Source organism: Tamandua tetradactyla, chromosome 3 (assembly GCF_023851605.1).
Source record: "Tamandua tetradactyla isolate mTamTet1 chromosome 3, mTamTet1.pri, whole genome shotgun sequence".
Lineage (NCBI taxonomy): Eukaryota > Metazoa > Chordata > Mammalia > Pilosa > Myrmecophagidae > Tamandua > Tamandua tetradactyla.
In genome coordinates this window covers 142,972,201-143,000,180 of record NC_135329.1, presented here as the reverse complement: position 1 = coordinate 143,000,180, position 27,980 = coordinate 142,972,201, and the positions used below count along the sequence as shown (strand labels likewise).

At 36.3% G+C, this 27,980-nt stretch overlaps 1 protein-coding gene and 1 pseudogene across 4 annotated transcripts in view; both read left to right on the top strand.

The window, feature by feature from the left end:
* Positions 1-147: 147 nt before the first annotated feature.
* On the top strand, positions 148-2,098 carry LOC143677749 (protein FAM217A pseudogene; annotated as a pseudogene).
* METTL8 (methyltransferase 8, tRNA N3-cytidine) overlaps positions 2,014-27,980 on the top strand; it is a 147,530-nt gene continuing 121,563 nt past the window's right edge. For all 4 annotated transcript variants that reach the window (XM_077154124.1, XM_077154126.1, XM_077154125.1 and 1 more), the window contains exons 1-2: positions 2,014-2,125; positions 6,487-6,641. In XM_077154124.1, coding sequence (XP_077010239.1) covers positions 6,499-6,641 — 143 coding nt within the window. In that variant the 5' untranslated portion in view covers positions 2,014-2,125; positions 6,487-6,498. The remainder of the gene's footprint in view (positions 2,126-6,486; positions 6,642-27,980) is intronic.

Sequence of the window (27,980 nt, the reverse complement as noted above, 5' to 3'; positions counted from 1 at the left end):
CGCAGAGCGGCTGCGGCCTGGGCGCTTGGCGACGGGTCCTCGGGGCTGCCTTCCCCGGGCCCTGGTAGAACGTGGGGCCGCCTAGGGCGCCACGGCCCGATTGTAGTTGCCTAGCGATCGGGCCGCTGGGAACGCCGGTGGAGCTGCAGCCCCATCCCAGGTTGAAGTACCTAGGCCCGCCCCCGACCGCCCCCGAGGCCGCGACGCCCGCACTCCCCGCCCGCCTGCACCAGCTGCCCTCCTCCCGCTCCAGGAAGGCAGGGTCCGAAGCGGCGCCCCTCAGGCCACTGGTCCAGTGCGGGGAGGCTCCTGGGCCTCGGGGCTGCAGCGCCCTCGGGAACGACACCGGGGAAGACGCGGAACTCCTTCCGTGGCACACAGCTTCAATGGCACACACCCAGGGCAGCCTCGTCTGCTCGGCAACCTTCTCCCAACTTCGTTCTTCCATCCCGGTGCTTGGTATACAGCAGAATTTTAAGGAAACAGAGGAACAGCTACAACAAAATGGGAAGAAGAAATAGTGGGAACTGTGGCACCACCCTACCTGTATCAAACATCTCCTATGATAACTTATCCCACTGGAATCTGTATTCAGAAATACCTGTTCCTGGAAATAAAAACCTCCTGCCTGGGAGCGATAGTGCAGCAAGCTCGTGGGAAAATTAACAAGAACTCTCTGCTTTATAAAACCACTTGGAAATTCCAGTAGAGCAACTGATGTTAGAACTTAATTTGTCAGAGCTTGTTTACAAAAGAACACAAATAGTAAACAAGGGTAATTCAATTATGGAATTATCATTTTAATAAAGAAAGTACCATGGAGAATAGGGATTTCAAAAAATCATCAGTGGAAACTGACTTTAATACAACCAATAAGCCCATAAGGCTTTTCACTCTGAACCATTCACTAACAAGCACTTCAGTTGATAAGCAGGTTGGTTCTTACCCTGAACTGCAACAACAGATGCCGTTAGGTCTCTGCTGGCCCTATGCTGATGGAGACTTTTTTAAAGATAGAAATGAGCCTCATATTCATTTGGATTCAGCTGTAGAAAACAACAATGATGAAACTTTTTCTGCTTCGAATTGGAATTTGAAATATGGAAACAGCAGTGTGGAAGAAAATTTGACAGATGAAAGTGATTTTTCAGAAAATGAAAAAACAAATGATATTTTACTCAGCTATTTTAAAAAGATGGATTTGAACTTAAAGCCAGAAACAATAGAAAACTTTGAAGAATCTTGCACAGAGGAACCAAGTGAAGTGTTTCCATATCCTGATTTTCTCCCACCACCTTTTAATACTCTGGACTTGCACAAATTAGCCCTCTCAAAATCTGAAAATTGGAAAGCAACAGTGGAGCCCCCAGAAGGCTCTGTTGAACACTTGATAACTCGTTTATTGGAAATGGAAAGAATACAACATGCGACTATTCAGAAAGAGAGGCCAAGACTACAAACTAACTTCATTCCAACAGTTCCTGAAATACCCTCATCCTCCAAAGCTATACCCAAAGTGAAATCAAAGCTTTCTGATTCTTTCAGTCTTCAGACACCTTGTGTAGCTAAAAGTCAAGAAAAAAGAAAAAGCAATTCTGGTTCTTGCAAGATTGAACAAAATGCTTCACAATGGAATTGGAGCAATGCTGGAAAATGTAAATGGAATACTAAGCCACTATCTCTAAAAAGTTCATCCACTACAAAACAATTGATTGCACCTTATGAAAACTTTAAGAATCCCAAAAGCCCCATTTTAAATCCATGCCAAGAACACTCAACCAAGCCTCCTGTTGCACAAAAAACACAATTGGTAAAGATGATCTCAGCAAGATGTCTGCCACCAAGGTCTCCGATACCAGTTGCACCTATACCTTTGTCTTTTCCCGAAAATCATAGGGAAGAAATTAAGCCACCAAGGACCAAAAAGAAACTTTACCGAAAAAATATAGTACTGAACAGACCATTCTATATTCAGAAGTTGAATTATTTATCATCTTCATTCATAGCAAAGGATAAATGTTCACCCATTGACCAAAAAATAACCTTTTTTTTTCATGAATCTAATCGTGAACAAACCTATTCCAAGAAGCCCAGCTAAAATATAGCATATCATTCTAAGATACAGGTATTAAATACACAGACACACATACAAAACAGTTACTTTAATATGGCATGGAGTGGAACTTGGGAAAATCACTGTGGTGATGTCTCTGTAAATTCTAGAGCTTCTATAATGAAATATTTGACAATCTTTTGTATGTTATGTTTTAAAGAAATGTTTCACTTAGTAAACTAAGTCATCATATTAAAAAAAAAATGTTCTTTGGTGTCATTATTTTCCAGTTTAATTCCATCAATAAGTTGGATAACTGGAAAAAAAAAAAAAAGGGAAGAAATGTTCTTTCCTCCCCTGTTTTCTGAAAGTGTCCCTGTAAGATTGGTGTTATTTTTTTTCTTTAAATATTTGATTTTCACCATGAAGCCATCTGGGCCTGAAGTTTTCTTTGTGAAAAATTTTGTTTTGTTTTTAATTAAATATTTAACTTATTTAATAGATTTAGGAATATTTAGATTTTTTTTCTCCTTGTATTGTTTTGGTAAGCCCTGTTTTTTAAGGAATGCTTCTTCTTTGAAGCTGCTGAATATATGCCCTTTCAATGCCTGTATGGTATTTGGTAATATCCTTTTTACTTGTTCCTGGAAATTTCTCTAATGCAGATGTTTGAGATCAGTCTAGTTAAGGCTTTTATCAGTTTTATTAATCTTTTAAAAATCTCACTTTTGACTGATTTTCCCTGATTTGTCCATTTTCTATTTCATTGATTTCTGCTTTTACCTTTAATATTTTCTTCTTAACCTTTCATTTTCTGGCTTCTTTAGATAGAAGCTGAGATCATTGATTTGAAATCTTCCATTCTATATAGGCATTTTAAAGCTATAAATTTTCCTCTAAACACTGCTTTAACTGCACCCCACAAATTTTGATATTTTGAGATTTCATTATCATTCAGTTCAACTTTGATTCTATTTTCTAATTTCCCTTAAGATTTGGCCTTTGACTTATAGGTTATTTAGAAGTGTGTTGCTTGATTTCTAAATATTTGGGGCTTTTTCTAGATATCTGGATATTTTTCTAGATACCTAGTTTGGGTTAAAAAGCAAGAACCCACAAAATGTTGTCTACTAAAAGAAGTGCTGTAAATATAAAGAGACACAAATAGATTAAAAGAAAGATATACTGTACACCATATTGAGTAAGACAGTTGATGGGACTGTGTTTATAGTAGACAAAGTAGACGTCAAGAAAAAGACTATTACAGAGAAAAGGGACATTTAATAGTGATGAGTCAATTTACCAAAAAAATTAACATTTACTATTTTTATGGTCAGAAAGTATACTCTGTATGATTTCAATCATTTGAAATTTATTGAGATATGTTTCATAGCCCAGAATATGGTCTATCTTGGTAAATGTTCTATGTTGAATAGGATGTGTATTCTGCTATTACTAGGTTACTGTCCTATAAATGTCAGTTAGGTTAGGTTGTTGATAATATCCTATATTCTTATTGATTTTTTAATAATTCATTGTTGATTTTTGTTCTTATTACTATGAAGGGCATGTTAAAATCTCCAAGTATTACTGTGAATTTATTTCTCCTTTTAGTTTTGTCCATTTTACCTTCATGTATCTTGAAGTTCTATTATTAGGTAAATGCACATTTAGGATTGTTCTGACTTCTTGATGAATTGACTCTTAACCATTATTAATGTCCTTTATCTCTGACATCATTTTTTTCTTGAAGTCCACTTAGTCTACTATTAAGATAGCTACATCAGGTTTTTTATACAGTGTTTGCATGGCATATTTTTTTAATTTTAATTTATTTGTGCATTTATATTTACAGTGCTTCTCTTACAGACAGTATATTGTTCGGTAGTGCTACTTAAATTCAAACTGGTATGCCTTTTAATTGGGGTCCCTTTACACATATGTTGATATGGTTGGATTTAAATATACCATCTTTATTTGTTTTCTATTTGCATATCTGTTTTTCATTCCTCTGTTCTTTCATTCCTGCTTTTTTTGGGTGAATTGAGTACTTTTCGCTCTATCTCTGCATTATTTCACACAAAAATACTACTTATCTACCCAGTTGCATTATACAAATATCTTGCAACATTTGAATTCAAATTAAATTCTGCTGACAGAAAGTTAAGAGAGGGTGCACAAAGGGCGTTTAGCACTGGCCCTGCCCTTCTCTCCTTTTTCCATCACAAAATGGAGCCGTGACCTAGTAAACATTAAGTTAAATGGTTGTCATAACTTAAAGCACATATGAGGTAATCTTTTTTAAGTCATATAATAGCATAGTTGCCTGTGTAGGGTCACACTGTTCTGTCACTTCCTTCTTCCACACTGCAAGGATATAAGGAGCCACCCTGGAAAGTATGAAGTAACTTCCTTTTAATTAAATTTATGTCAAACAAGTTCCATTTTTGTGTAATCAGTCAGTCAGGTAATTAATTCATGAACAGCTCAGTGCTGACCCTAGAAGCTGGCAATTTAGTTGAGAAGGCATTTATACAATTTTATTATTTGCTTATTTCTATTTCATATATTTATTATATAAATTTATTATATATGTATATAATAAAAAAATAAATAATGCAAGGCTTTGTGTGGCTTTCAGATAATGAATACATGAAATGTAGAAAGATGTGTGTGTGGATAATTAGAGGAACTTCTGCCTTAGCTGGAAATTGCCAGATTTGCATGCCCTGCAAATGCTCTGTCTTGGAGCTTGCAGCTTGCACGGCACCCGCTTTTCTAACATTCTCCTGAACTGCTTAATACCCAGTCTGGTTATGACTTTTTGTCTCCAGCTGCTGAGAGATTCTTAATCATTTATTAGGAGAAATTCTGGCCTTTTTTTTGCCCCACTTCCTTGTGTACATAGGTAGTTATAGATATATGTCACTTGGTTATTTGAAGGATTGAAATCTCATTTGGTCTGGCCTTTCTGCAGTGAAAATCTTTGCATCATTGTACACATTTGAACATGAATTACCTCTTTGTCTATGTGTAATCAGTTTCTACTCTTCAGCATACAGAAAGTGTTATGAATAATATTCATTGCAAAAACAGAGCTCTAAAAATAATTTGTGCGGGTAGGATTTTGTTAGCCTTATGTGGAATATTGGCAGGAGAAAAGAACAAAGGGACATCAGGGTAAAGGTATGGGGAGGTGGAGTATTTCATTTCATTTGCCTCCAACAAAGAGTTTGCATTAAGTGGAGAATAAAAAACAAGAAACAGGATTGTCTACATGAGCTATTGAATGTTTCATTTCTCGTGTTAGTAACATTACAGTCTTTTTGGTTAGTATAACTAAAAATCTTTTTTTTCCCCCAAAAAAGAAAGTCTTGAATTTTATGTTTAAAAACACAATGAAATGCTTTTGACATTCTTCAGTTTGTGTTGAAATTCATAGTCTTAAATCCCACTGACTTGCAATAAAGTCATAAAGGGTGTATAATCCTTGTCCTTTTAATGCCAGTAGTTTCTAATGCACATTGTATACACATACCTTTTAATATCTGTTTCTACCAAACTGCTTATAGCATTTGGCCAAATGCTGTGATGAACAACTGAATGAGGGTGAAATGCCAAGCAGTAATACAGTGGATTTTTATTGGGGGTGGGGGGGGGGCAGTACATTTCTATAAATATTTTAAACAGCATTTACCAGACATACTCTTTAAATGTTTACATTGTCCCTCCAGTATTGGGGATGAATTCATGCTTATCAACTGGTGATTCTTCTATTGAGCTAGAATGTAAGCATGTATTTTGGTCAGGGGAATCTATTCTGCAACTGTATTACTGACTATTCTTAAAAATATATGTATACGGGATTGTTGAAACAGGAATTGCTGGGATCGTAGCTTAGTACAGTGTTTGATTAATTTTCCTATTATTCAGCTCAGCCTGGGGAATGAGTTTAATAGGTTTCCTTTCTTATTCTGCTACTATACTTGCATTTTTGGTCTAGTGGTCAGAAAATATTCTCTGGAAATATGTTTGCCTAGCATTCCAAAACAAAATAATTTAACTTATTTATTTATTTATTTGTTTGTTTTTATTTATATTGTTTTCAATACACAAAATCTAGATACAAAACTTGCATGCTTTAGCCATGTGCTACAAATTAACTAAGCAAATACCCAAGAAAGCAAAATTGGTCAAGGCTGTGGCTTATAAAGAATGCCAGGCAATGGTGCACCCTCTAAATATTCCTTTCCCCTCTCTTCGCCTGAAAATGCTTTTGGTAAGAGAAGCTTTAATGCCCATCTTTCATTTTTAAAAATGTCCATTTTTGTTTTTCTCTCAGGTTGTATCCTTTTGGACCAGTTTTTTAAATATTAAATAAACAATGCAGTGTTTAATCTATATCAACTAATTAATCATTTGTAACTTCCCAGGTACAAATTAGGATGAATGTGATTTGGAGAAATTCTATTTCCTGCCTAAGGATAGGAAAGGTGCCATGCAGATACCAGAGTGGTTATCACCCAGCAGCTCCTCTGGGATCAAGGATTTTAACTGACCCAGCCAAAGTTTTTGAACACAACATGTGGTAAGTCCTCTTTTTAGGTCTATATTATGTATATATGTTAAACATTACCAGTGGTATTATTTCATTTAGTGCCCAAAAGGATCTTTAAGCTGATTACCTAACTTATCAAGAGGTTCAAAAGCCAGGGTAAATGATCCTGACTTAAGGTTTGCCAACTCCAAATTTTTTAGTAAATGGAATTGGAAAAATGAAATTTCCCAAGATGTTTTAGCAGTATGGGGGTTCTTGCAGGCCCTCCCACTTACTTTTTTTTTCTTTGAGATATTTTTTGATGTGGTAACATATATAACATCAAATTTGCCATTTTAAAATATACAGGTCAGTGGTCTTTTACAATATTGTGCTACCACCAACTTCCATTATTAAAACTTTTTCATCATCCAAAACAGAAACTTTTTACCCTGTAAGTAATAACTCCCCATACCTTCCATACCCCAAACCCTGATGACCTTTCGTTTAATTTAATTTCTGATCCTATAAATTTTCCTATTCTAGTTATTTCTTATAAGTAGAATCATACAATATTTGTCCTTTTATCTGGCTTCTTTACATAATGTTCAAGATTCATTCCTGTTGTAGCATGCATCAGTACTTCATCCCTCCCCCCTTTTTTTTTAATTAGAGAAGTTGTGGGTTTACTGCACAATCACACATAAAATACAGGCTTCCCATATACCACCAACACCTTCCTTGGTGTGGAACATTTACTACAATTGATGATAGCACATTTTAATAAATATATTAGTAATTTAAGTCCATGATTTAACTTAGGTTTCACTATTTGTCTAGTGTAGTTCTATGGATTTTTAAAAAAATGTTATGCTGTTAACATATATACAATCTAACATGTCCCCTTTTTAATCATATTCATATATATATATTTCATTGCTGTTTTCTGTTTACAAGGTTGTGCTGCTATCAACACATCACCATCATTCTAAATAGGAACCCTGTACTATTAAGCCTGAACTTCCCATTCCCTATCCCCACCCCGCCCCTTAGTAACCTGTATTCTAGATTCTGACCGTATGGGTTTGCTTATTCTAATCGTTTCAAAACAGTGAGATCGTACAATATTTGTCCGTTTGTGTCTGGCTCATTTCACTCAACATGATGTTTTTAAGTTTCATGTTGTTGCATGTACTGGGACTTCATTCCTTTGTATGGAATGAAGCTGGAATCAGGGCATTCTAGGGCGGTTATAATGAAACATAAACAGATAAGCAAGTAGGTATTTTCAGGGGACAGTGAAAAAAGAATTTAGCAAAAATAAAGATCTTCTAGAAGACTGGTGAAAGATAAGGTTGGAATATTATAGGCCAAGTATGAGGGAGTCAAGAATGTATGTGGTCCTGAATTCAAAGCTAAAGTAGTAGGCATTACAGAGCCACTGAAGAGAAATGACATTATACATAGTATATAAATTATATGTATTTGGTAATAATATGCTGGACAGATCAGTAGAGAAAACTAGAAGCAAGAAAGTGCCCATGAGGGAGATACTGAGAAGGAAGAATAGATAGAACTTGGTGCTTGTGCAGAATAAAGGAGAAGGAAGAATTTGACTCAGAAGTTCTGACCCTAGATGAGTGATGGAATTAGGAAAATTAAGGGGAATAGATTTGGAAAGAGGGAAAAATTTAGTTGTAGACATTTTAAGTAGGCTTTGAGAGCACGGTCATGGAAAAATGTTCGGAACACAGGTCTGGCTGTTGGAAAGAGAAAGAGGGATGAGAGCTGAAGATGTGCACTTGGATCTGATGTGCACAGACAAAACTGTTACCTGACTAGCCCCTGGAGCAGGTTCTCTAGGGCTAGGAGAGTGATTCAGGGGATTTTTGTGTTTTATTACAACAATATCAATTTTTAAAGGAAATGCATCTTTCTTTTATTAATTAAACTTGTTCTGTACAATATGGTAGCCACTAACCACATGTGGCTACTGAGCACTCCTAATGTGCTTATCTGAACTGAGATGTGCTATAAAATTTTGAATACTCAGTACTCAAAAATTTACATTATTTTGAAATAATGTAAGATATCTCAATAATTTTTTTTTATTTTTTATTAACGGAAAGAAAGAAAAAAAAAAAAAGAAATTAACACAACATTTAGAAATCATACCGTTCTACATATGCACTCAGCAATTCTTAACATCGTCACATAGATGCATGATCATCGTTTCTTAGTACATTTGCATCGGTTTAGAGGAACTAGCAATACAACAGAAAAAGATATAAAATGTTAATATAGAGAAGAGAAATAAAAGTAGTAATAATTGTAAAAAACAACAAAAAAAAAACCCTATAGCTCAGATGCAGCTTCATTCAGTGTTTTAACATGATTACTTTACAATTAGGTATTATTGTGCTGTCCATTTTTGAGTTTTTATATCTAGTCCTGTTGCACAGTCTGTATCCCTTCCGCTCCAATTACCCTTTATCTTACCCTGTTGCTAACTCCTGCTGGACTCTGTTACCAATGACATATTTCAAGTTTATTCTCGAATGTCCATTCACATCAGTGGGACCATACAGTACTTGTCCTTTAGTTTTTGGCTGGACTCACTCAGCATAATATTCTCTAGGTCCATCCATGTTATTACATGCTTCATAAGTTTATCTTGTCTTAAAGCTGCATAATATTCCATCGTATGTATATACCGCAGTTTATTTAGCCATTCTTCTGTTGATGGACATTTTGGCTGTTTCCATCTCTTTGCAATTGTAAACAACGCTGCTATAAACATCGGTGTGCAAATGTCCGTCTGTGTCTTTGCCCTCAAGTCCTTTGAGTAGATACCTAGCAATGGTATTGCTGGGTTGTATGGCAATTCTATATTCAGCTTTTTGAGGAACCGCCAAACTGCCTTCCACAGTGGTTGCACCATTTGACATTCCCACCAACAGTGGATAAGTGTGCCTCTTTCTCCGCATCCTCTCCAGCACTTGTCATTTTCTGTTTTGTTGATAATGGCCATTCTGGTGGGTGTGAGATGATATCTCATTGTGGTTTTGATTTGCATTTCTCTAATGGCCAGGGACATTTAGCATTTCTTCATGTGCCTCTTGGCCATCCGTATTTCTTCTTCTGGTAGGTGTCTGTTCAAGTCTTTTTCCCATTTTGTAATTGGGTTGGCTGTCTTTTTGTTGTTGAGTTGAACAATCTCTTTATATATTCTGGATACTAGACCTTTATCTGATATGTCGTTTCCAAATATTATCTCCCATTGTGTAGGCTGTCTTTCTACTTTCTTTTTTTTTTTTTTTTTTTTTTTTTTTAAAGGAAAGACAGAGAGAAGGAAGGAAGGATAGAAGGAAGGAAGGAAGGAAGAAAGGGAAACATCTTTAAACATTTTCTTGTTTTATTGTATTTTGTTTCTTTGTTTTTGTTACATGGGCTGGGGCTGGGAATCGAACCGAGGTCCTCCGGCATAGCAGGCAAGCACTTTGCCCGCTGAGCCACCGCGGCCCGCCTCTTTCTACTTTCTTGATGAAGTTCTTCGATGCACAAAAGTGTTTAATTTTGAGGAGCTCCCATTTATTTCTTTCTTTCTTAAGTGCTCTTGCTTTAGGTTTAAGGTCCATAAAACCACCTCCAGTTGTAAGATTCATAAGATATCTCCCTACATTTTCCTCTAACTGTTTTATGGTCTTAGACCTAATGTTTAGATCTTTGACCCATTTTGAGTTAACTTTTGTATAAGGTGTGAGATGCGGGTCTTCTTTCATTCTTTTACATATGGATATCCAGTTCTCTAGGCACCATTTATTGAAGAGACTGTTCTGTCCCAGGTGAGTTGGCTTGACTGCCTTATCAAAGATCAAATGTCCATAGATGAGAGGGTCTATATCTGAGCACTCTATTCGATTCCATTGGTCGATATATCTATCTTTATGCCAGTACCATGCTGTTTTGACCACTGTGGCTTCATAATATGCCTTAAAGTCCGGCATCGCGAGACCTCCAACTTCGTTTTTTTTCCTCAAGATGTTTTTAGCAATTCGGGGCATCCTGCCCTTCCAGATAAATTTGATTATTGGTTTTTCTAATTCTGAAAAGTAAGTTGTTGGGATTTTGATTGGTATTGCATTGAATCTGTAGATCAGTTTAGGTAGGATTGACATCTTAATTATATTTAGTCTTCCAATCCATGAACACGGTATGCCCTTCCATCTATTTAGGTCTTCTGTGATTTCTTTTAGCAGTTTTTTGTAGTTTTCTTTATATAGGTTTTTTGTCTCTTTGGTTAAATTTATTCCTAGGTATTTTATTCTTTTAGTTGCAATTGTAAATGGGATTCGTTTCTTGATTTCCCCCTCAGCTTGTTCATTACTAGTGTATAGAAAAGCTACAGATTTTTGAATGTTGATCTTGTAGCCTGCTACTTTGCTGTACTCATTTATTAGCTCTAGTAGTTTTGTTGTGGATTTTTCCAGATTTTCGACGTATAGTATCATATCGTCTGCAAACAGTGATAGTTTTACTTGTTCCTTTCCAATTTTGATGCCTTGTATTTCTTTTTCTTGTCTAATTGCTTTGGCTAGAACTTCTAACACAATGTTGAATAATAGTGGTGACAGTGGACATCCTTGTCTTGTTCCTGATCTTAGGGGGAAAGTTTTCAATTTTTCCCCATTGAGGATGATATTAGCTGTGGGTTTTTCGTATATTCCCTCTATCATTTTAAGGAAGTTTCCTTGTATTCCTGTCTTTTAAAGTGTTTTCAACAGGAAAGGATGTTGAATCTTGTCAAATGCCTTCTCTGCATCAATTGAGATGATCATGTGATTTTTCTGCTTTGATTTGTTGATGTGGTGTATTACATTAATTGATTTTCTTATGTTGAACCATCCTTGCATACCTGGGATGAATCCTACTTGGTCATGATGTATAATTCTTTTAATGTGTTGTTGGATACGATTTGCTAGAATTTTATTGAGGATTTTTGCATCTATATTCATTAGAGAGATTGGTCTGTAGTTTTCTTTTTTTGTAATATCTTTGCCTGGTTTTGGTATGAGGGTGATGTTGGCTTCATAGAATGAATTAGGTAGTTTTCCCTCCACTTCGATTATTTTGAAGAGTTTGAGGAGAGTTGGTACTAATTCCTTCTGGAATGTTTGATAGAATTCACATGTGATGCCGTCTGGTCCTGGACTTTTCTTTTTAGGGAGCTTTTGAATGACTAATTCAATCTGTTTACTTGTGATTGGTTTGTTGAGGTCATCTATTTCTTCTTGAGTCAAAGTTGGTTGTTCATGTCTTTCTAGGAACTTGTCCATTTCATCTAAATTGTTGTATTTATTAGTGTAAAGTTGTTCATAGTATCCTGTTATTACCTGCTTTATTTCTGTGAGGTCAGTAGTTATGTCTCCTCTTCCATTTCTGATCTTATTTATTTGCATCCTCTCTCTTCTTCTTTTTGTCAATCTTGCTAAGGGCCCATCAATCTTAGTGATTTTCTCATAGAACCAACTTCTGGCCTTATTGATTTTCTCTATTGTTTTCATGTTTTCAATTTCATTTATTTCTGCTCTAATCTTTGTGATTTCTTTTCTTTTGCTTGCTTTGGGATTAGTTTGCTGTTCTTTCTCCAGTTCTTCCAAGTGGACAGTTAATTTCTGCATTTTTGCCTTTTCTTCTTTTCTGATATAGGCATTTAGGGCAATAAATTTCCCTCTTAGCACTGCCTTTGCTGCGTCCCATAAATTTTGATATGTTGTGTTTTCATTTTCATTCGCCTCTAGGTATTTACTAATTTCTCTTGCAATTTCTTCTTTGACCCACTTGTTGTTTAAGAGTGTGTTGTTGAGCCTCCATGTATTTGTGGATTTTCTGGCACTCCGCCTATTATTGATTTCCAACTTCATTCCTTTATGATCCGAGAAAGTGTTGTGTATGATTTCAATCTTTTTAAATTTGTTAAGACTTGTTTTGTGACCCAGCATATGGTCTGTCTTTGAGAATGATCCATGAGCACTTGAAAAAAAGGTGTATCCTGGTGTTGTGGGATGTAATGTCCTATAGATGTCTGTTAAGTCTAGCTCATTTATAGTAGTATTTAGATTCTCTATTTCTTTATTGATCCTCTGTCTAGATGTTCTGTCCATTGATGAGAGTGGTGAATTGAAGTCTCCAACTATTATGGTATATGTGTCTATTTCCTTTTTCAGTGTTTGCAGTGTATTCCTCATGTATTTTGGGGCATTCTGGTTTGGTGCATAAATATTTATGATTGTTATGTCTTCTTGTTTAATTGTTTCTTTTATTAGTATATAGTGTCCTTCTTTGTCTCTTTTAACTGTTTTACATTTGAAGTCTATTTTGTTGGATATTAGTATAGCCACTCCTGCTCTTTTCTGGTTGTTATTTGCATGAAATATCTTTTCCCAACCTCTCACTTTCAACCTATATTTATCTTTGGGTCTAAGATGCGTTTCCTGTAGACAGCATATAGAAGGATCCTGTTTTTTAATCCATTCTGCCAGTCTATGTCTTTTGATTGGGGAATTCAGTCCATTAACATTTAGAGTTATTACTGTTTGGATAAGATTTTCCTCTACCATTTTGTCTTTTGTATTATATATATCATATCTGACTTTCCTTCTTTCTACACTCTTCTCCATATCTCTCTCTTCTGTCTTTTTGTATCTGACTCTAGTGCTCCCTTTAGTATTTCTTGCAGAGCTGGTCTCTTGGTCACAAATTCTCTCAGTGACTTTTTGTCTGAGAATGTTTTAATTTCTCCCTCATTTTTGAAGGACCATTTTGCTGGATATAGGAGTCTTGGTTGGCAGTTTTTCTCTTTTAGTAACTTAAATATATCATCCCACTGTCTTCTAGCTTTATGGTTTCTGCTGAGAAATCTACACATAGTCTTATTGGGTTTCCCTTGTATGTGATGGATTGCTTCTCTCTCACTGCTTTCAAGATCCTCTGTTTCTCTTTGACCTCTGACATTCTAACTAATAAGTGTCTTGGGGAACGCCTATTTGGGTCTAATCTCTTTGGGGTGCGCTGCACTTCTTGGATCTGTAATTTTAGGTCTTTCATAAGAGTTGGGAAATTTTCAGTGATAATTTCTTCCATTAGTTTTTCTCTTCCTTTTCCCTTCTCTTCTCCTTCTGGGACACCCACAACACGTATATTTGTGCGGTTCATATTGTCCTTGAGTTCCCTGATCCCTGTTCAAATTTTTCCGTTTTTTTCCGGATAGTTTCTGTTTCTTTTTGGAATTCAGATGTTGTATCCTCCAAATCACTAATTCTATCTTCTGTCTCTTTAAATCTATCATTGTAGGTATCCATTGTTTTTTCCATCTTTTCTACTTTATCCTTCACTTCCATAAGCTCTGTGATTTGTTTTTTCAGTTTTTCTATTTCTTCTTTATGTTCAGCCCATGTCTTGTTCATGTCCTCCCTCAATTTATCGATTTCGTTTTTGAAGAGATTTACCATTTCTGTTCGTATATTCAGCATTAGTTGTTTCAGCTCCTGTATCTCATTTGAACTATTGGTTTGTTCCTTTGACTGGGCCATATTTTCAATTTTCTGAGCGTGATCCGTTATCTTCTGCTGGCGTCTGGGCATTTAGTCAGATTTCCCTGAGTGTTGGACCCCACAGGTTGTAAGATTTTTCTGTGAAATCTCTGGGTTCTGTTTTTCTTATCCTGCCCAGTAAGTGGTGCTCGTGGCACACGTTTGTCTACGGGATCCACCAGTAAAAGTTGCTGTGGGTCCTGTAACTCTGGAAAACTCTCGCTGTAGGGGAGGTTTGGCAGCCGAAGCGTCTTGGAAGAGTGCCAGCTGGCCCGGGGGTCCGAATGCGGGGAGGGTCGCCGGCCGCCGCAGCACGTGAGAGCGCCCAACCAAATTTCCTAGTCGGCCTGGGGCACCAAGCGTGGCGGAAGGGCGCCAGCTGTCGCAGCCCGGGAGAGTGCACTGTTCCCAGGCAGACCGGGGAGTCATGTGTTTGGAAGGGACCCCCTGGTCACCGTTCTCCGCAGTCTGGGGATTTCTGACCCAACTCTTTCAGTTGGTCCGGGGGGCCTCGCGTGGTGGGGACGCCAGCTGCCGCGGCCTGAGGGGACCACCTGCCCAATTCTGCCAGCTGGCCTGGGAAGGAGGAAGGAAGGGACTCCGGCCGCTTGCCGTCCCGCTCAGGAAAGCCCGCGTCCCTCGGTGTTCTCACCGGAGCTGGTTCTCCCAGACAGTCAGCCGTTCCAGGATGGGGTACGCTGTTCCTTTGATCTCCGTCGTGGCTCCGGGAGCTGCTCTGTATTGTCTCCACTCCCCCAGTAGCTGTTCTGGAGGAGGAAAGGTGAGGGCGGCAAGGCTGTCGAGGCTGGTGGCGGAGGAGCCGGTGACGGCGGAAGAGGGCACCATGGTGGTTGGAGAGCCGCCGGAGCAGGAGGGGGAAGAGAGGGGAGAAGGAGGGCGGGCGGGTCGGCCGCTGCGGGGCGTGGGCGGCGGGCCGGCGGAGAAAGAGATATCTCAATAATTTTGTACTGATTACCTTTTTTATATTTTACTTTTTAATTGTATTATATAACATATAAAAAGCAAAGAAAGAAAAAAGCAATAGTTTTCAAAGCACTTTTCAACAAGTAGTTACAAGACAGATCCCAGAGTTTGTCATGGCTACCATACCATCATCTCAGATTTTTCCTTTTAGCTGCTCCAAAACACTGGAGGCTAGAAGGAATACATACATATATATATATTTTTTGACATGGGCAGGCACTGGGAATCAAACACAGGTCTCTGGCATGACAGGCGAGAATTCTGCCACTGAGCCACCATTGTACTGCCCTATATATTTTTTATCATCACTTTTTTTTCTTTCCTTTTCTTTTTTGTAAAAAATGACCTATATACAAAAAGCAATAAATTTCAAGGCACAGTACAACAGTTAGCTGTAGAATAGATTTCAGATATTTGGTGTGGGTTACACTTCCAAAATTTTAGGTTTTTACTTCTAGCTGCTCTAAGATATGGAGACTAAAAGAGAACTTAATATAATGATTCAGTACTCATATTCATTTGTTAAACCCTACCTTCTCTATATAACTCCACCATCATCTTTGTTCTTTTTCCCACCCTTTAGGGGTTTTTGGGCTATATGCCCATTCAAACTTTTTCATGTTGGAAGGGCTGTCAGTAATGAGGGGTAGGGAGATGGATATACTGATTACCTTTTGAAATGGTAATATTTTGGATATATTGGGTTAAAAAATTAAATTAATTTCACATCTTTCTTTCCACTTTATAAAATCTGGCTACTAGACCATTTTAACTTACATATGTGGCTAACATATTTTGAATTAAACCATTTTGACTACCATCATCAACATGGATACTTACTGTAGGCTGTAAGATTAAATGGGTCCTTTTTCCAGGAAATTAAACCTCCAGAGAAGCTCCAGTCCTAGGAAAACTCCTGTTTTACCTTTCTTTCTTCTTCAGGAGACACTAGTGATTCAGCTGTCAGTGTTCCCTTTTCCATCTGCCTCTATGTGCTTTTTTTTGCCCAAGGTTCCTGCCTATGGGTTTAAGTTCTGTATTGTCATAGACTCTCAGGAAGTCTCTCAGGCATCAGGTTCGGGTGCTCAACACCCTGGACAAGCTTTGGGCTGGCTGTACAAGAATCCCTTGAGGAGTTATAGTTTCACTAGGTCCAGAGGTATGGCCCAAGAATTTGTAACTTGAAGAAGCTCTTTCAATAATCCTGTTGAGCACCAAGGATTGGGAACCCTTGATCTAGTCCAGTGATTTTCAAACTTTCCTTTAGCAGCAGAACTTGTTTCTATGGAATCCCAAAATTTTAAAGTTAAAAACAAACCTGCTTTGAATGAAATGGACATAGAGGCCAAGGAAATCAACAGCTCAACCTCTGTCTTCCTTCCCACTCCTCCTCCCTCATTCTATCAACCAGAAGATCTTTAGGGCTCTGTTGATCATAGTTTAAAACAACTTGATCTTGCTAGATACCCATTCTGTAGTATACCTCCCAAGGTTTTCCACCCTTCTCAGAATACCTCTAGAAACAAGGCCGTAATCACAGGCTCTCCCATACGGTAATAACAATAAAAGTGATGTCCTCCAAGAGAAGAGGAAGGAATTGCTTTACTTCATCTCCCCCTCCCATTTTGTTGTTTTGCCTACAGAGAAAGTTTATACATTTAACTGAAGACTCTCCCCTTCCAGTCCGAAGTACTGTCTGAAAGATCTCACTTTCTGACCTTTTCTTCTCCTTTATATTTAAGGAGTAATGATTCCTCTCTTGCTTAATTTGATTTCCTTAAGATGTTTCTAGAAAAGTTTGTTAGTTTTCTCTCAGGGATGTTGGCCAGGAATGTTTACAATTCATTTTGCTCTTTAACCTCCAGTGAGTAAGGGTGATTTATACTCTGTATGTGATACTTTTTTATTTTTTTAAGAAAAAAAATTAAAATAATGCTTTTGATTTGGCTTCTAACCTCCTAAGGAAGTTTGCCTTCCAAATTCTATATTCGTATTGCTAGTACTTACATCTACCTATCGGTTTTTAGTTATACTTAGTACATTTATCAGTTTTCTGGTACTGACAGGAAACCATACTTGGAATGCTTTTGAGACGTGGCCCAGAATTTGGCTGTATTAAGCAACTTATGCAGTTATATGGAAAAATCACTCTTCATTCCATGGCTGTTCTGGGTTTAAGTGTGTAGGAACTTTTCATGGGATCCCCGAAATGTATAAGGAAACAGTGAGTACTTGTATTAACATGTGATTAAATCAGCAAGGCCAGTGACTTTCCGTCTTTTTGTCATGATCCACAGTGAGAAATACAGTTTACATCATGGACCAGTACGTGTGTACACATATATACACATATATAAAACAAGAACAAAACTTTCCTGAACCATTTTTACCATGTTAGATGTACACTGAAATTTTCCACTTGTTCTATTCCGTTTTTCTTTTTCTTTTAAAATGTTGGTTGAATTAATTGAATTGATTTCGTGATTCACTAAAGGATCTTTTTCACTTAGCATAATTATTTTGAGATTTATTCCTTTTATCAATGGTTCTTTTTTAATGCTGATAAAGGACTCTAATCAGAATATATAAAAAAACTCTCAGAATTCAATAAGGGAATAAACAACCCAATAACAATGGGTAAAAGAATGTTCAAACAGACATTTCACCAAAGAAGATACACAGATGGTAAATAAGCACGTGAAAAGATGTTTAATATTATTAGTCATTAGGGAAATGGACAAATTAAAATCACAATGAGATACCACTACATGCCTATCAGAATAGCTAGAATTCAAAATACTGACCATAACAACAAGTATTAGCAATGATGTGGAAAACTGGATCAAAGAACTGCTGGTGGGAATATAAATGGTTCAACACCACTTTGGAAATCAATTTGGCAGTTTTTTTAAAACGTAAACATATACCTACTATATGATTAACCGTTTGATTCCTAGGTGTTTGCCCAAGAGAAAAGAAAACATGTGTTCATAAAATACTTGTGCATGACTGTTGCACCTTTGTTTGTAACAGGCAAAAACTGGAAACCACTCAAATGTCCACCAGCAGGTGAATACATAAACAAGTCATGGTATATCTATATATGAAATACTACTCAGCAATAAAAGGAAATGAACTACTGGTATCCATCACAACATGGGTGTATTTCAAAATAAATTATGTTGAGTGAAACTAGAAATAAAGAGTATTATATTGTACTCTTACTTTACTAGAAAATGCAAACCAGTCTATAAAGACAGAAAGCACATCAGTGATTGCCAGTGGGGTAGGGGAAAGAGGAGGAATGAAGAGAAGGGATTACCGAAGGACACAAGGAAACCTTTGAGGGTGATAGATATGTTCATTATCTTGATTATGGTGATGGTTTCATGAGTTAAAACTTATCAAATTGTACATTTTAAATATGTGCTGTTTACTGTATGTCAATTGCACCTCAGTAAAACTTAAAAATATTTTTTATACATTGAAAAATAATGTAACAGTTAATAAAAATGAGAGAGATCTATGTATACTAATATCAAGTGATGGCCAAAGTATGTCATCAATTCAAGAGAGCCAGCTGCAGAAAAGTAACTAGAGCATCATCTTTTTTGTTAAGGAATTCTTACACACGTGCTACCTGTATATATAACTCTGTTTTCATATACATAGAGAAAAGTTTGGAAAGGTCAGCATCATACTGACAACAGTGGTTATCTCTAGGGATGGGACTGGGGATGAGAGGTAATGAAATTTTATATTTTATATACATTGGTATTGTTTAAATTTTTTTTTTTTTTTTTAACATGGGCAGGCACTGGGAATTGAACCCGGGTCCTCTGGCATGGCAGGCAAGTATTCTTGCCTGCTGAGCCACCGTGGCCAGCCTGGTACTGTTTGAATTTTAATGTTAAAAAAAAATGTTCCCCGGGCCGTGCGACGGGGGCTCAGTGGCGGAATTCTCACCTGCCATGCCAGAGACCTGGGTTCGATTCCCAGTGCCTGCCCATGCAAAAAATAAAAAAATAAAAATAAATTTTAAAAAAATGTTCCCTTTACACACCAACACCCACCTTTCCATCTGTCTGATGAGTTATTATTTAATATTGATTATAATTGCTCATCAATAGTGCTTTGAGTACTACCAAATCATCTTTGTCTTTGTGTCCCCAATTCAGAGCCTACTGCCTATAAATGTTTAATGAGGGAAGTGAGTATTGGTTTCTTCAGCAGCTGTGACCTCCATTCCACTGTATACAGAAGTGGGAAGGCATTGGCTCTTTGTGCTGTCTTGTCTTTTCCAGGTCGTCAGTCCTAAGTAAGAAAATGACTTACTAATAAAAACAACCAGCTGAAATATAATTACATCCAAAACTAGAGGTGGATAACCTGGAGTCAGAAACATAAATTTGAATCAATGTAGGAAAAAAAAAAAAAGATTTAACTGTGTTAGTTAAAGTCTTAGCTGATATTTCTATAACAACTATATTTCATCCATTTCTGAGACTCTTTTTTTTTTAACCAATTAACATCTCTGAAATCATAACATTTTTTACAATTGATGGCATCTTACAATTGTAATTGGAAGTGATTTTTCTTTCTTACTGGTATAGAAAGTAATGGCATTTTAGATTTGATGAAATAGGATAATTATAATTTCAGAGTGCTTAATCTTAACTCCACATAGTTTTGAGTACTATCTCTTATTTTACCCATATGAAAACAGAGAAAGGAAAGTTAAATGATTTTCCATTGCTATAAGTTCAGGTTAACATCTAGATATTTGTTGTTAGAAAAGCATTATAATCTTTTGCTGTGTGAATAAGCAAGCAACAGACATAGATAGAAAGTTGATCTAAGAGGAAGTAAATATGAGAAAATATTCAGTCTGTACCACAGTAAAAGATAAACAGATTTTAAAAATTAAGGGACCTCTTCAGATCTATTAAATTAGAGGAAAATTTTTTAAATTAGATCCAGTCCTAGTAAGGATGCAAGGGGTTCAGTGGTAGAATGCTCACCTTCCATGTGGGAGACCCAGGTTCAATTCCCGGACCATGTACCCCCCCAAAAAAAGCATTAGCCAGTTCTGGTAGCACTGTTAATGAATACAATCTTTTTTGGTTAGCATCTTGGCATGGATAATTGGAAAAGAATGGTTTCCGGATTTATGTCATTATATACTATTCGAAAGTCACATTCATTAATGTCACCACTGGTCTCATCAGAAAGGTTTCTAAGTATTAGGTTGTAGACACATGTTTTCCAAAATTCTAATATGTGCTTAAAAGCACAAAAGTTATTTTTGGCGACAAGTACCGTCATTTGTTTTTCTTAAAGTGATATGCTCATTTCAATTATTTGTGAGAAAATATATGCCAAATACCCAAGTTTGAATAACTATAGTTTGTCTACAGTTGCTTTTTTGAGTACAAATATCATTACCTCAAAAACAGCAGCTACCCATGATGAACTTGGAACATAACAGACATGCTTTTCCTGTGCACAGACTCCACTTAGTCAAGGTATAGTGCCTACTCCTTTCCCCTGTGACACTCTGCTGTGGGTGCCTTTTTTTTTTTTGGCAAAGACTGGAGGCCCTTCCCCAGAGTGGAGGTGTTGATGTAGAGTGATACCAGTCTGACATCCAACCAGCGAAAGAGACTTGTCTGGGTCCTGACACTGCTCCCAATGATTATTTGGAAACTTTATTTAAATATGCCTATGGATAAGCTAACTGAGATATCCTTTTTTGGTAGTTCTAAGTGTATTGTTGGTTTTCTTAAATAAAAATATTTAAATTTAAAAAAAAAAAAAACAGCAGCTAGTTCAGTTCACAATTCAAACAATTACACAAGTACATTTCCTTCCGTCCATCGTAATATTTCAGCGTGCAGCAAAAGTGCTTTATGTGTGCTTCCCATTTTGTCACACAGAATAAAAAAATATGTATTACTCAAGGTCAAGATTTTATAAAATTAAAGATTTCTATTGCATCAATAACATTCTATAGTGAAATTGGATTTTTTTTACAAACCAATACCCACTTCCCTTAGTAAACATTTATTGAGAATTTGTACACATCAGGCCCTGGGCTGTAAATTGGGAACACAAAAATGAAGACGATTTGGTTGAATTCAAAGCACTGTGGAGAAGATGAGCAGTTGTAATCAGTATTAAAGAATAAATAACTTATCAGACAGATGGCAAGGTGGGTGTTAGTATGTGATGGGAATTTTTTTAACATTAAAATTCAAATAATATCAATTTATATAAAATACAAAATATCATTTCTACCTTACTTCTCATCCCATTCCTAGATACTGTGTGTCATGTTGACCTTTCAAGACTTTGCTTTACATATATAAAAGCAAAGATACACACACACACACACACACACATACATACACATAGCATATGTATAAGAAGATATACATCATCTTAACACAAAATAAGATGGTGCTATACAGACTTTTCTGCAATTTGTTCTCTTGAATTAATGATATATTTTGGCCATCACTTGATATTAGTATACACAGATCACTCTCGTTTTTGTTACTGCTACATTTTTTCCCAATATGTGGAGATTCTAGGCTGACAGATTTTTTTTCTTTCAGCACCTTAAAGATGCCATTACTTTTTCTTCTATCCTCCATTATTTTGATGAGAGGTTAGCTGTTGTTTGCTTTGCTTTTAAGATTATCTACTTTTAGAGTTCTCTTTATCTTTGGCTCTTAGCAGCTATCTCTGTATTCTTCTTGCCTGGATTGCTGTGCTTCCTGGATATATGGGTTTCAGGGTGTTTTTTGTTTTGTTTTGTTTTTTTTCCTGCTTTCTCCATTTTTATTGGACATTGTACTGGAGGTTTTAGCCAGGACAATTAAGCAAGAAAATGAAATAAAAGTCCTCCAGCTTGGGAGAAAAAGAAGAAATCTAATATGATCCACATATGTAATTTCTTATTTTCTAGTTGCCATATTTTTTTGCTTTTTTTTTTGCTATTTTTTTATTAATTAAAACAATTAACTAACACAACATTTAGAAATCATTCCATTCTACATATACAATCAGTAATTCTTAATATCATCACATAGATGCATATTCATTGTTTCTTAGTACATTTGCATCGATTTAGAAAAAGATATAGAAAGACAACAGAAAAAGAAATAAAATGATAATAGAGAGAAAAAATAAAAATAAATAAAAATAATTAAAAAATTTAAAAAACTATACCTCAGATGCAGCTTCATTCAGTGTTTTAACATAATTACATTACAATTAGGTAGTATTGTGCTGTCTATTTCTGAGTTTCTGTATCCAGTCTTGTTGCACAGTCTGTAACCCTACAGCTCCAATTACCCATTATCTTACCCTATTTCTATCTCCTGATGGTCTCTGTTACCATTGACATATTCCAAGTTTATTCTCTAATGTCAGTTCATATCAGTGGGACCTTACAGTATTTGTCCTTTAGTTTTTGGCTAGTCTCACTCAGCATAATGTTCTCTAGGTCCATCCATGTTATTACATGCTTCATAAGTTTATTCTGTCTTAAAGCTGCATAATATTCCATTGTATGTATATACCACAGTTTGTTTAGCCACTCGTCTGTTGATGGAGATTTTGGCTGTTTCCATCTCTTTGCAATTGTAAATAATGCTGCTATAAACATTGGTGTGCAAATGTCCGTTTGTGTACTTAAGTACTCTGAGTAGATACCTGCAATGGTATTGCTGGGTCGTATGGCAATTCTATATTCAGCTTTTTGAGGAACTGCCAAACTGCCTTCCACAGTGGTTGCACCATTTGACATTCCCACCAACAGTGGATAAGTGTGCCTCTTTCTCCACATCCTCTCCAGCACTTGTCATTTTCTGTTTTGTTGATAATGGCCATTCTGGTGGGTGTGAGATGATATCTCATTGTGGTTTTGATTTGCATTTCTCTAATGGCCAGGGACATTGAGCATCTCTTCATGTGCCTTTTGGCCATTTGTATTTCCTCTTCTGATAGGTGTCTGTTAAAGTCTTTTTCCCATTTTGTAATTGGATTGGCTGTCTTTTTGTTGTTGAGTTGAACAATCTCTTTATAAATTCTGGATACTAGACCTTTATCTGCTATGTCATTTCCAAATATTGTCTCCCATTGTGTAGGCTGTCTTTCTACTTTCTTGATGAAGTTCTTCGATGCACAAAAGTGTTTAATTTTGAGGAGCTCCCATTTATTTCTTTCTTTCTTCAGTGCTCTTGCTTTAGGTTTAAGGTCCATAAAACTGCCTCCAATTGTAAGTTTCATAAGATATCTCCTACATTTTCCTCTAACTGTTTTATGGTCTTAGACCTAATGTTTAGATCTTTGATCCATTTTGAGTTAACTTTTGTATAGGGTGAGAATACGGGTCCTCTTTCATTCTTTTGCATATGGATATCCAGTTCTCTAGGCACCATTTATTGAAGAGACTGCTCTGTCCCAGGTGAGTTAGCTTGACTGCCTTATCAAAGATCAAATGTCCATAGATGAGAGGGTCTATATCTGAGCACTCTATTCGATTCCATTGGTCGATATATCTATCTTTATGCCAATACCATGCTGTTTTGACCACTGTGGCTTCATAATATGCCTTAAAGTCCAGCATCACTAGACCTCCAGCTTCGTTTTTTTTCCTCAAGATACTTTTAGCAATTCGGGGCACCCTGCCCTTCCAGATAAATTTTCTTATTGGTTTTTCTATTTCTGAAAAATAAGTTGTTGGGATTTTGGTTGGTATTGCGTTGAATCTGTAAATCAATTTAGGTAGGATTGACATCTTAACTATATTTAGTCTTCCAATCCATGAACACGGTATGCCCTTCCATCTATTTAGGTCTTCTGTGATTTCTTTTAACAGTTTTTTGTTGTTTTCTTTGTATAGGTCTTTTGTCTCTTTAGTTAAATTTATTCCTAAGTATTTTAGTCTTTTAGTTGCAATAGTAAATGGGATTCATTTATTGATTTCCCCCCTCAGCTTGTTCATTGCTAATGTATAGAAACACTACAGATTTTTGAATGTTGATCTTGTAACCTGCCACTTTGCTGTACTCGTTTATTAGCTCTAGTAGTTTTGCTGTGGATTTTTCCGGGTTTTCGACGTATAGTATCATATCATCTGCAAACAGTGATAGTTTTACTTCTTCCTTTCCAATTTTGATGCCTTGTATTTCTTTTTCTTGTCTAATTGCTCTGGCTAGAACCTCCAACACGATGTTGAATAACAGTGGTTATAATGGACATCCTTGTCTTGTTCCTGATCTTAGGGGGAAAGTTTTCAATTTTTCCCCATTGAGGATGATATTAGCTGTGGGTTTTTCATATATTCCCTCTATCATTTTAAGGAGGTTCCCTTGTATTCCTATCTTTTGAAGTGTTTTCAACAGGAAAGGATGTTGAATCTTGTCAAATGCCTTCTCTGCATCAATTGAGATGATCATGTGATTTTTCTGCTTTGATTTGTTGATGTGGTGTATTACATTAATTGATTTTCTTATGTTGAACCATCCTTGCATACCTGGGATGAATCCCACTTGGCGATGATGTATAATTCTTTTAATGTGTTGCTGGATTCGATTTGCAGGAATTTTGTTGAGGATTTTTGCATCTATATTCATTAGAGAGATTGGTCTGTAGTTTTCTTTTTTAGTAATATCTCTGCCTGGTTTTGGTATGAGGGTGATGTTGGCTTCATAGAATGAATTAGGTAGCTTTCCCTCCACTTCAATTTTTTTGAAGAGTTTGAGCAGGGTTGGTACTAATTCTTTCTGAAGTATTTGGTAGAATTCACATGTGAAGCTGTCTGTCCTGGACTTTTCTTTTTCGGAGGCTTTTGAATGACTGATTCAATTTCTTTACTTGTGATTGGTTTGTTGAGGTCATCTATTTCTTCTTGAGTCAAAGTTGGTTGTTCATGTCTTTCTAGGAACTTGTCCATTTCATCTACATTGTTGTATTTATTAGCATAAAGTTATTCATAGTATCCTGTTATTACCTCCTTTATTTCTGTGAGGTCAGTGGTTATGTCTCCTCTTCCATTTCTGATCCTATTTATTTGCATCCTCTCTCTTCTTCTTTTTGTCAGTCTTGCTAAGGGCCCATCAATCTTGTTGATTTTCTCATAGAACCAACTTCTGGTCTTATTGATTTTCTCTATTGTTTTCATGTTCTCAATTTCGTTTATTTCTGCTCTAATCTTTGTTACTTCTTTCCTTTTGCTTGCTTTGGGGTTAGTTTGCTATTCTTTCTCCAGTTCTTCGAAGTGGACAGTTAATTCCCGAATTTTTGCCCTTTCTTCTTTTCTGATATAGGCATTTAGGGCAATAAATTTCCCTCTTAGCACTGCCTTTGCTGCGTCCCATAGGTTTTGATATGTTGTGTTTTCATTTTCATTCACCTCGAGATATTTACTAATTTCTCTTGTGATTTCTTCCTTGACCCACTGGTTGTTTAAGAGTGTGTTGTTGAGCCTCCATGTATTTGTGAATTTTCTGGTGCTCTGCCTATTATTGATTTCCAACTTCATTCCTTTATGATCTGAGAAAGTGTTGTGTATGATTTCAGTCTTTTTCAGTTTGTTGAGACTTGCTTTGTGACCCAGCATATGGTCTATCTTTGAGAATGATCCATGAGCACTTGAGAAAAAGGTGCATCCTGCTGTTGTGGGGTGTAATGTCCTATAAATGTCTGTTAAGTCTAGCTCATTTATTGTAATATTCAAATTCTCTATTTCTTTATTGATCCTCTGTCTAGATGTTCTGTCCATTGATGAGAGAGGGGAATTGAAGTCCCCAACTACTATGGTAGATGTGTCTATTTCCCTTTTCAGTATTTGTAGTGTATTCCTCACGTATTTTGGGGCATTCTGGTTCGGTGCGTAAGTATTTATGATTGTTATGTTTTCTTGTTTAATTGTTCCTTTTATTAGTAGATAGTATCCTTCTTTGTCTCTTTTAACTGTTTTACATTTGAAGTCTAATTTGTTGGATATTAGTATAGCTACTCCTGCTCTTTTCTGGTTGTTATTTGCATGAAATATCTTTTCCCAACCTTTCACTTTCAACCTATGTTTATCTTTGGGTCTAAGATGTGTTTCCTGTAGACAGCATATAAAAGGATCCTGTTTTTTAATTCATTCTGCCAGTCTATGTCTTTTGATTGGGGAATTCAGTCCATTAACATTTAGTGTTATTACTGTTTGGGTAATACTTTCCTCTACCATTTTGCCTTTTTTATTATATATATCATATCTGATTTTCCTTCTTTCTACACTCTTCTCCACACCTCTCTCTTCTGTCTTTTTGTATCTGACTCTAGTGCTCCCTTTAGTATTTCTTGCAGAGCTGGTCTCTTGGTCACAAATTCTCTCAGTGACTTTTTGTCTGAAAATGTTTTAATTTCTCCCTCATTTTTGAAGGACAATTTTGCTGGATATAGAAGTCTTGGTTGGCAGTTTTTCTCTTTTAGTTATTTAAATATATCATCCCACTGTCTTCTTGCCTCCATGGTTTCTGCTGAGAAATCTACACATAGTCTTATTGGGTTTCCGTTGTATGTGATGGATTGTTTTTCTCTTGCTGCTTTCAAGATCCTCTCTTTCTCTTTGACCTCTGACATTCTAACTAGTAAGTGTCTTGGAGAACGCCTATTTGGATCTATTCTCTTTGGGGTGCGTTGCACTTTTTGGATCTGTAATTTTAGGTCTTTCATAAGAGTTGGGAAATTTCCAGTGATAATTTCTTCCATTAGTTTTTCTCCTCCTTTTCCCTTCTCTTCTCGGACACCCACAACACGTATATTTGTGCGCTTCATATTATCATTCAGTTCCCTGAGCCCCTGCTCAAATTTGTCCATTCTTTTCCCTATAGTTTCTGTTTCTTTTTGGATTTTAGATGTTCCATCCTCCAGTTCACTAATTCTAACCTCTGTCTCTTGAAATCTACCATTGTAGGTTTCCATTGTTTTTTCATCTCTTCTACTGTATCTTTCATTCCCATAAGTTCTGTGATTTGTTTTTTCAGACTTTCCATTTCTTCTTTTTGTTTTTCCCTTGCCTTCTTCATGTCCTCCCTCAATTTATCAATTTGGTTTTTGAAGAGGTTTTCCATTTCTCTTCGTATATTCAGAATTAGTTGTCTCAGCTCCTGTATCTCATTTGAGGAATTGGTTTGTTCCTTTAACTGGGCCATATCTTCAATTTTCCTGGTGTCATTTGTTATTTTTTGCTGGCATCTGGACATTTAATCAGATTTCCCTGAGCGTGAGACCCAGCAGGTTGAAAGATTTTCCTGTGAAGTCTCTGGGCTCTGTTTTTTTTTTTTTTTTTTTTTTATTAATCAAAAAAAAGAAAAGAAATTAACACAACATTTAAAAATCATTCCATTCTACAAATGCGCTCAGTAATTCTTAGTATCATCACATAGATGTATGATCATCATTTCTTAGTACATTTGCATCGATTTAGGAAAAGAACTAGCAAAACAGCAGAAAAAGATATAGAATGTTAATATAGAGAAGAGAATTAAAAAAATAATACTAATAATATATATATATAAAGGAAAAAGAAAAAGAAAACAAAAGATACAAACACACAAACAAGCAAACAAAAAACCATATTTCAGGTGCAGCTTCATTCAGTGTTCCAACCTAGTTACATTACACTTAGGTATTATTGTGCTGTCCATTTTTGAGTTTTTGTATCTAGTCCTGTTGCACAGTCTGTATCCCTTCAGCTCCAATTACCCATTATCTTACCCTGTTTCTAACTCCTGCTGGTCTCTGTTACCAA